Source organism: Apis florea, unplaced genomic scaffold (genome assembly GCF_048593485.1).
Source record: "Apis florea isolate Af1SG1 unplaced genomic scaffold, ASM4859348v1 contig_32_pilon, whole genome shotgun sequence".
NCBI lineage: Eukaryota > Metazoa > Arthropoda > Insecta > Hymenoptera > Apidae > Apis > Apis florea.
In genome coordinates this window covers 684,129-694,145 of record NW_028256733.1, presented here as the reverse complement: position 1 = coordinate 694,145, position 10,017 = coordinate 684,129, and the positions used below count along the sequence as shown (strand labels likewise).

At 31.9% G+C, this 10,017-nt stretch overlaps 1 protein-coding gene and 3 long non-coding RNA genes across 11 annotated transcripts in view; 1 reads left to right on the top strand and 3 right to left on the bottom strand.

Moving 5' to 3' along the window:
• The window catches only part of Btk29A (tyrosine-protein kinase Btk29A), a 141,515-nt gene that overhangs the window by 53,203 nt on the left and 78,295 nt on the right, over positions 1-10,017 (top strand). The window contains exons 1-2 of one of the 7 annotated variants that reach the window (XM_012492474.3): positions 1,537-1,675; positions 7,977-8,393. The exons of 2 other annotated variants lie outside the window; for them this stretch is intronic. In XM_012492474.3, coding sequence (XP_012347928.1) covers positions 8,324-8,393 — 70 coding nt within the window. In that variant the 5' untranslated portion in view covers positions 1,537-1,675; positions 7,977-8,323. Of the gene's footprint in view, positions 1-1,536; positions 1,853-7,827; positions 8,394-10,017 lie in introns of those variants that run through there. 4 more of the 7 variants (XM_086911468.1, XM_086911470.1, XM_086911471.1 and 1 more) reach the window with 4 other exon arrangements.
• On the bottom strand, positions 22-1,497 carry LOC105736693 (uncharacterized). The gene is made up of 4 exons (XR_015293127.1): positions 1,383-1,497; positions 950-1,197; positions 532-888; positions 22-404 (listed from the first exon to the last, which is right to left on the bottom strand). It is a non-coding gene; the product is annotated as an uncharacterized LOC105736693 (long non-coding RNA).
• Positions 4,688-7,810, bottom strand: LOC147657100 (uncharacterized). 2 transcript variants are annotated; one of them, XR_015293104.1, is made up of 3 exons: positions 7,005-7,810; positions 5,316-5,676; positions 4,688-4,827 (listed from the first exon to the last, which is right to left on the bottom strand). It is a non-coding gene; the product is annotated as an uncharacterized LOC147657100 (long non-coding RNA). The 2 variants fall into 2 exon arrangements; XR_015293105.1 differs by lacking the exon at positions 7,005-7,810 and adding an exon at positions 6,171-6,551.
• Positions 8,796-9,777, bottom strand: LOC105736701 (uncharacterized). The gene is made up of 2 exons (XR_001112796.3): positions 8,982-9,777; positions 8,796-8,891 (listed from the first exon to the last, which is right to left on the bottom strand). It is a non-coding gene; the product is annotated as an uncharacterized LOC105736701 (long non-coding RNA).

The following is a 10,017-nucleotide window of genomic DNA, read 5'->3' as shown; positions in this document are numbered from 1 at the left end:
TCTCTCTCTCTCTCTCTTATCGTAAATCATACGAGATTCCTCGAGAATACTTGAATACACTTTCCTGGAAAGAGAGAAAGAGATTCTTGGTATTTTTGCTCCAAGGAAAATATGTTTTGTGATCGAGTATAAAGTTGATTTTCACGTTTCTTTTGAACCTCTTCTTTTATGTTTTCAATCTTTGACGGGCATTGATGTTAAAATTATTGATTATTTGATATAAACTTGCTTTATTTTAATAATATTAAGAAGAAGAATATTTAAATGTGTCAATCAGTAAAGGTCTATTATATTAGAAGTGCAAATGTTATCCAATACATATTCTGATGTATTCAAAATATCACATATTCCACATATATCTTATATCGATCCTTTGCATTATAATTATTTTTATCTTAGCTTTTCTGGAAAAACATTCAATATTGTATATTCCACTATATACTATATACTTATTATTTTATATATGCATTATATTCAGTTGCCTAGAAAAAAAAAAAATTATGGAACATTATCGATAAAATTCAAAATTACCATCTTCAAATTTCCATTATTATTAACGGAACGTTTCACAATTTACATTTCGCGTTTCCTAGGGTATAAAATGTATACCCTAAATTAATGTATAGGGGGGGTTAAAGGGTGACTAATTAACGCGATAATGCAAGATATTACGCGCTTCCGTGAATTACGAAAGGCAAATATAGGTTGGCCGTGGAAGCACCGTTCGCCGCAAAGTCATCAAAGATTTACCACGAATCTGGCATCGGCCGTAAACCTCCACCGCCGTTACTTCTTAGCTCCACCGCTGTTTGGCCGCAGCTACACACCGGCGTGAATAACTTTGACCCCCCAAAATGGCTCGTTCGTTGCCGTACGCCGCTCCTTAAACTATGCATATTCCTCGAATAAACGTCGAGCATGCCTATGCAAATATATATTTTATATTTACCTTTTGAATTGCATAGAATTGCAAATTTTTAAATATGTTTGCATCCATTCTTATCCTTATAGAAGATATAGTATGTAATTGAGTTGTAATTTAATCGTTGTAATATTAGTAATAGTTTTTATTACTGATGATTAATTTATTTATGGTCCAGTATCGATCAATTGTCAATTGTAATTAAAGGAATAATCGTTGAAAGGAAAAAATCAGCTTCAATAATATATTATAAATAAAAATCAGAATAACAGGAGCTGTAATAAATAAAAGAGAAAATTAATAATATTGTCTAATCTATTTAAAATGGACATTTATATCTATAACAGATTTTATATTGAAAGAACATCGTAACAATTCTATAATTCTTTTTCCTATCACAACATTACAAAGAAAAAAAGAAAGAAAGAAAGAAATCGTAAAACTTATGTTATCTACTCACATGCTTCACGTAAAATCGAACGAAAAAATAAATTCCGGCCAAGACCTTCGATCCGTTACGATTCACGGATCTCCGCCAGTCCTTGAGCACCGCTACAGTTAGCACAGCCTCCCTCTGCAAGAAGAAAAGGCGCGGTGGAAAATGAAGGCGTAGAAAGGCGTTCGAAGGAAGGGGCCATGCGATTCACGAAGGAAGGGAACACATCGTAGCCTTCTCAGTCGGTGAAGCTCCGCGAGCCACGGCACACCTGGCCATCGACGCGTGAACGTGTGTTACGTTTTGCCGGCCAAACGGTGAAAAATCGAGAGGAAATCGCGTTCTCGAGGCCCAGAGTTTCTTCTTAATTTCCACGTAATTTCCGTGTAATTTATTCATTCTTCTTATTTTGGAAAAGTGCATTATCTTGAGAAAGGAAATATTTTTTTCTGGTCTCTTTTATTCCTTTTTTTGCATTCAGCAGAAATATTTTGGTAACATATAGTAGTATATGATATGTGTAAATAACGTATGAATAAAAAGTGAAAATATAAACGAGATATGATTGAGAATATTAATTCTCTAATAGTCTTTAATTTTTTATATCTTGAAATTTTGTTGTATTGATATTACGAAATTAAGTAAGGAAAATTGTAAGAGTAGCGGAAAAATCATAAAATCGAAATCTCTTCGAAAATTTCGGAATTAGGATAAAAATTTGTATCGAAATGCTTCGTTGTTAGTACTGATCTTAACATTGTGAAATCGAATCTTGTAATGAACACGTAGGCAGCAGTGTTTGACTGTAATCAAAGGTCTCATCGTCAAGGTTAACTAACCACTCGTTTCAGTGCAACGTGATGGAACGTTTGGACGGTGGTTGTCACTTCCGGTTTAGGAAGATTCGTACAACTTCTCGTTTAGGGATTTTAGTTTGCTGCGTGGGCGATGGAGGGTGATACTTGGAAATGATCCTTGACGTGGGTGGAATCGTGGAACCGTATAACTCTTGAGCTTTAAATTTTGCATATCTATATGTATGTACAGTAACCTTCAAAAGTTGTGTGATTCAAAGATCGTAAGTTGTTTGTTTGGAAAGATTTATCTAGAAATTCCTTAGGGATTTTGATTTTTCACTTCATAAAAATGATGGAGAATAATTCTTGTGTTTGGAGCTGCAACAAAAGTTTTGAATTTCAATTTTAAATTTGATTAGGATTGAAAATAGTAAAAATTATTTCATAGTAATAATTTTTTAAAGGATTTTTAAAAGTGAGTTTCGAATTTCATAGTGATTCCCAAAAATCCTAGATATTCTTCAGATCGCAATTTTTAAATTCAAGTCATATTAAATTCAAGTATATATAAAGTTATATTCAGAAATTCTTCATATTTTAATTTGGATTTGAAAAAAAAACACGATGAATAAAAGATTTTCAAAATGTCATTGAACAGGTGTCGAGATACAGCTTAATGACTATTGATCGACTTTCGCATTATAGTGCTTTCAGTATTTGTATCTAACACACCCAGATCTAGAATATATCTATTTTGTTTAATGTCTAACAGTAAACCGATCAGTTTGCAATCGCTTGGGGATATTACCTAATCGCCAGGGTACAGCTGGATGACAGCCGTCTGGTTGAATACAGTATCCACTTCCAGCGATTGTATGCCAGTCCTTTAGAAGTCAACCGGGAATGTACGTACAGTACTGTTCAAAAGTTTCGACCGTGCATTATTATTTTCTGTCTTCCATATTCTTTACTCTTTGTATAAAATTTTGTTATTATGATCGAAAATTAATGTACAAGTGTTCAAAAATATATGAGGATTCTTTCATAAAAGAAAATTATTACACAGAAAATTTAAAAATAGTTGAATAAAAATTTTTGCAATCTCTTAGACAATGAAAATTTTTCTTTGAAAAATGGATTATGAATACTTTGAATTCTTTAAAATTTATTCCAGGATCGATCAATAATCCCAACTTTTGAATCGAAATATCCATTCGATGTTTCGTTTTTTAATTCCTTTTTTAAGTTGAATCTATTTTTGGTATAAATTCTTCAAAGGTAAACCTAACCTCAATCTGTAGTTGACAAGTCAGAAGATTCTACTTTGTGGTACAGCAATGTTCTCGGCTTTCGGACTTTGATATCGCTTTGTGTCCTCAGTATATTAACGTATGTTGCCGTTTGTTCGAGTTAGCAATGGTGAAATTTAGGTTTGTCTTCGTGCTTGATGCCAGATTTCTTCGAAACAAAAGATATTGTTTCGAAATTGACTCTACTGACTTTACTCTTGGATCAGAGTTGAGAGATCAGGGTCTCTCAACTTTCTTTTGAGTTATACTCTTTTTTAATATCTCAAAGATTGTTGTAGCTTCTATCAACATATTGATTTATCAAGTTTTCAAAAAATATAACTTGTATTATTGTATTAATATTCAATTAATCAAATTACTTATATATAAAGAATTTTGATATTATTTAACTTTGACTTCAATAATTTTTAAGCTGTATCCATTGTCATACTTTATATTGTTTTTATCTATATCTAATCAGTCAAATTGCTCAAATAGTTCTTATACGTTCAAAATTCTTAATATCATTTAAATTTTAATTTTAGTACTAACTTCTAAACATTCGTAACTTCTAAACAATCTATCAATTATCATTGTTTCTACTTATGCTTCATATTACAATATTATCGTTTAGGTGAAGTCATCTATTGAATTTCTTCGAGCGATAGCAAAGTGAGATCATTGTTTGTCAAAAGAAAAGAACTTTGTTGTCAATGGCTTCCTGTTAATCTATTCATTGATTTGTTGCACGATTATCGGTATGTGTTAATATACATCGATAATTGGCCTTAACAAACGTTTTATCACTCGTTAAATTATTCAACCGTTCATTCCTTGTTTGTTTTAATTGCTATTAAATTGCTTTCGAATTTTACAGTAAGGCCATCCACAAAGTATCGTTACAGTTATCGATATGAAATATTGATTCATCGCTGTTGATGATAGAATCGGCTAACGCGTACCAACAGTGTTTTCTATGTTTACGACATTTGTTCACGCATGGCTAGTCATAGATTTTGATAAGATTAGCGGAATAAAAATTAAAGAAATTTTTCCATAGATAGAAAAAACCTAAAAATAAATTTCTAATAGATTCAAAAATAATTCCAGAGGATTGTCAATCGATTCGATTTTCAGAGACTATTGATAAGAAATAATATAAATTTCAAACCTCAATTTTTAGAATTATTGAAAATATTTTCCGAAATGTTCGAGTACATTCCAAAATTAAATCGAATCTTCCAATTTTTAGAAAATTTTCACTTTTCAGAAATTCCCCAATATCAAAGCTATAAAAAATTCTTAATAATTTCACACTGATTTAACATCAAAGGCATCGACAAAATTCTCAGAAGCATTTCCAATATTAAATCCAATCCAAACCTAAAATCATAAAATTATCAAAAAAAATTCTTAAAATTAGAAATTTGATATAGATCTATATGAACTTTATATTTAACACCAGAATTATCAAACCAATCGAATCGAATCAAATTGATTTCAGATTTTGTCTTTTTGCAATTATTGAAATTGTGTAAATACTTTCAATAAAATCAATATTGGTTTTTAACAAGACAGAAATATAAAATTACATATGTTAATGTATTTAGAAGACACTTTTGGAGAGTCAATTCTAATACAAACATAAAAGTTAAATATATACTTATAACTTAATAAATAAGTCTCTTTTCTTATTTCTTTTTTTAATCTCTGAAATAGATCCTTCAAAGAGAATTTTCTACAAATATATTGACACTTAATTTTATTTTAATCTTAATTATCTATATCTTATCTACAATATATACCTAGATATATTACCATATATTAGATATTATAGATTCGTAATTCTAGCGTTAAAATTCGAAACTTACACAGGTACAAGATATATCGTGGCAAAATCCAGCACGCAAAAATCCTCGTGCTGACACGGTGATCTCGAGGATCGATGGGGAGTGGACGGTCGGGTATAACTTATTGAAAACGGTTGATCGCACCTGACGCCTTTGCCCAGCTTTCATCTCGACCACTTACTCTGGAAACGTAGCTCGTGGAACACGGTGCCTCGTGTTTCACGAGAGACATATTGCCGGATCATCAATCCTGGCCACGTTGGAAATTTTATATCATGCCACTGGGATGCTGTATTTTGTTTGACGTATTCCGAGCAGTTTCTTATTTACTTTTCCCTCTCTATGGAATATTTTCCTGAATTTTTTTTAACTCTCGAGCCACCTAAAAAATAATAGTTGATAAAGGAAATTTCGAAGATTATTTTTGAGTTTTATTATTCAATTGTAACCAGAATAGATTCCATTTCGTTGAATTTTCTTAACTGTTTTGATGTCAATTTTTTAAATACAAGAAAAATTATGGTTTAAGTTGGTGTTTTCAAGAGATTTTATTATTTGGATCTCGTGGACGCGACAAACTTGCAAAACGGATGATTTTCCACGTGAGAGAATAGTCTAGTGAAGTATCTGTCACGTAAAGAAAATCAAAATTTACGGTTATTGGAGTAGAGATATGGGCCGGAGGAAGTGGTTTACTATCCAAGATCTGAGCGCATGCTTAAAAATAGCGCGCGGAAGTAATAAAAGGAAACATTATTAGAATCACTCGTTAGTAAGGAGCATTAAATTTCAAGTATAAATTCTCCCATAAAATCTTTGAACAATAAACTCTTTTAAGAATCGTAAACACCTTGCCGCAGATTTAATTTTTCTTACTTTTAACTTTTTCCTAAAGAAAATTGATTCGTACAAAAACAGCGAACTTAACAACTTCAAATTCCTCCGTGATATGAATCCAATTCAACTTGAGCCTCGTTATCCAAATTACCCGGTGTGAACTTGTAAATTTGTAGTCGCAATCTCGATTCGATTTCAATCATGATCCATAATCAAACTGGCAACGCGAAGGGGCGGCCCTCTCGGCGACTTCCTCTCGAAGAAAGCCCCCGAATCTATCGAGCGTGTCCTCGACTCAAAGCCCTTAATCTTGGCCAACCAGGTAAACGGAAACTAGCGTGGCCTATTACTCACAGATGTATTATTAACCACTTGCCTGGCTGCAACGTTGCTACGTGCATTTGCATAATACAGTAGAGACAGTGGAGAACGCGAGTTGCAGTTCAACAGCCTCGTACGAACCGATATCTAATCTACCTGTGGTTAGGCGAAAAACACGTTCCAAGATACGAGATTTTCTTGAACAGATGTCGACAAAGAGAATGACAAAAGAAATAGTTTGCTGAGATAACGAATTCTTGATTTCGATTGGAAATCGAAAGTGAAGTTAAATTTTAGAGAAAATTAATTTAGAGACGATGAATTATAATAAGTTGAATTGTATTTGCGTTGACGAGGGCTTTGAAGAAATCTTTAAATACTGAAAAAGAAAAAAAAAATTTTTTTCAATGTCTAGCTTGGTATAATTTTGATTATTTTAAGTTTATCTTTTTTATTAATATTTTCTTACAATTGTTAAATTTTAAAAAAATCCATTTTCAACTCTCATCATAATGATCTCACTTCGCTTTTCTTTTTTTGGATTTTAATTACCTTATTTTCTTCCTCTCAAAATATTGGACACATCAATATTTAATGTTCCAATCGAAACTCGATTCCCATGACACTCGTCATATCTTGATCATCGATCACGCGTATCAGTTCTATTAAAATGATTGCACGTTGGTCATCGTGCATAGCTGGCGCGCGTGTTCGCGCGCGGAACACATGGGACAGGAGTTATTCGAGAGGCGCAGCTGACTCGACTACAAATATCGTCGCCGGTGTTGCAGAAACTCGATATGAACGGTGCTGCTTCGCCCTTGTGCCAATAAACCGTATTGCAGCTCGTATCTCGGCAGCCGAGCTATTAGCCCGTCGAATCCTAATGCCGATTCCGATTATTGCGATCTACCAATTGACTGAGCGCAACTCACATTTGAATCTTTAACTTGGTTTTCAAGTATCTGGCATCTCAAGCTGCTGGTAGCTTTATCACAATGAGACTTCTGAGACTTCTTCATCCTGTGGATTGAAATCGTTAAGAGAAAATATATACTTGGTTTATGAGATAGATCTTTTAAAGTGAAGAGAAGATAGAAAATCGAAGAATTGTGAATTTGGAATTCGCAGTACGGTTCTTTGATTTAATATTTGGAAGTTATAATTGTATCTCTTATTTTTTTTTTTTAATACCTACTACAACGTATTATTTTTCACTCAAATAAAAAGTAGGAAAGTAATTCAAATTTTTATTGAAGTTTCTTTAAGAAATTATGCCACGTTATTTTTATTTATTAAAAAATGTAATATATTTTTAATATTTTAATATAATTTTCTTAACAAATTATACTTTATTGTTCAAATTTCACGTTTTTCTTATCATCCTTCCTTAATTTCATCTTCTTTCCAATAAACAACTTATTTTTAATCAAATCTGGGCCTCGAAACCACGATTATCTTACACAAAATTGAACATTTCAATTGGCTTTTTAAAAGAAAAAAAAAAAAATTTCATCTCACCAGATTCGAATTAATCCAATTAAATGAATTCATCTCGAAGACATCGATCACGATTTTCGCTTGCTTGAAGATGAAACGTTGGCCTTCCTCTAAGCAGAAATGATTCGCTTAAGTGAACAGAAATGCGGTGTTATCGTGCTTCGCGAGATTTCTGACGCATCCACCAACTAAAATCCACGGTTTGGATTACATCTTGCAAGGGAAGAGAGAGGCGGAATCGGTCTGCTATTTTCAGAGGAAATTGTGGTTACGTGAATGCCGTTTGGATTACGGAGGAGCGTCCAACCGATGCCTGATTTCGGGAATCAGCACGAGCCAGACCCAGAGGATCGTTTGAGCGAGCCTCAGGCATGAAGGAACGCGAGATGAAACTCTTTGGTTGCCGATGGTCCTTTTGGAATTTCGCGACTAATCTCGCAGGTTCGTAAATGCAGATATTATTGAATAAACTAAAAGGCAAGATTCTAATTGTCTAGTGATGAGTTTGAACGTGAATTGAAATGTGAATAGATTTAAATGAAATTTAATATAAAAGATTCATTTTATGGTAAAAGTTGAATAACATCTCAAACTTGGAATGGAATTTCATGTTGAAATTTGAACATCAAGTTTTTGTATTTTGTTGAATACAAGAAAAGATGACCAATTAAAAAAAAATCTAAAAGTTAAAATAAAGATATTAATAAGTTTCATAATGTATTAAAAAAAATGATTGATAGAGATTACTTACACCGTAAATCATAGTTATTCTTACTACTACTGTATATGATTTAAATATTATTAGATAAATATACAAAACATAATAGATCCAAAGAGAGATTGTATCATGAAATAATAAATTTATTTAATAGAAATTTATTTAATCCTGATATGCTTCATTCTCTATATTATTAGATTTATTTTACTGAACAGAGATAGCTGAAAGTATAATAAATGATGAGTTTCTCAACAACAATTTATCAAGCTTCACTTCTACTAGCATAATGTATAATATGTCAACCTTCTTACCAGGCAAATTTAATATTCCCCGAATATCTCGTCTTTTGTACTCGCATTGATCACGAGATCCTTCACCATGCCTATATAATTTCCTCTCTCCTTCTTGATCCCCTAATTTCCTCTAATCCGCTCAAATTTCCTCTCATATATCTATATCACCACTCGTTCACCCTAATTCCTCGCAATTGACCGCGAAAAGTTGGACGAATCCTTTTACAAGATTTTATTTTGGCCTCGTTCAATTTTAACCTAGCATTTCATCAAATTTCACAATGAACATAATCAATCTTTCTCTTTTTATTTCTCTTCAGAGATAATCTATTCATTAAACTGATTATTCCAAATCATTGATTATACTATATCTTTTTTTGATTTTTCTCTTCTAGATTTTTCTTCGCATAAAAGAAAATTTGTTATTTTCGATTACTGTTCGATCATTAGTTGAAACATGTAAATAAATGAATCCTATGAGACAAGATTGCATATTATTTTCATATGATTAGATTCCTATTTTTCTTTTTCATTTTCATTTCTTATTGATAATCATTAAATATTGCTAGTTAGCAACCTAACCTATCACAACTGTATTCTAAATCTATCACAACTGTATTCTAAATCTATCACTTATTCAATAACATAACACTTGAAAAATTTGAATCCGTCATTTGTTGCATTTCTTGCAGAAAAATAATTTACATACAATTTTATAATCTTATATCACTACAACGATAAAATTATTAATCAGCCGTCTATATTCTCTACTTAGTAGGCTTTCGATTTTCTGTTATGTCGATAACTGCAAAAAATGAGATCTTCTTTTCCAACGTTGTATGCAACATGAATTTGGCAACAATATATACAATCGTGATCGATGTAGCTTCAATAAATAAGATATATATTACAAAGATTAAAAGAGAAAAGAATTTTTAATTTATTCAATTGTTTTTCTACCAGTTTGAAGTATTACATCGCCTTCGAAAAATCGTTGATCGAGAGAACAAAGTAATATTCGTATAATTTAAGGATGAAGTTAAGAACGGAATTA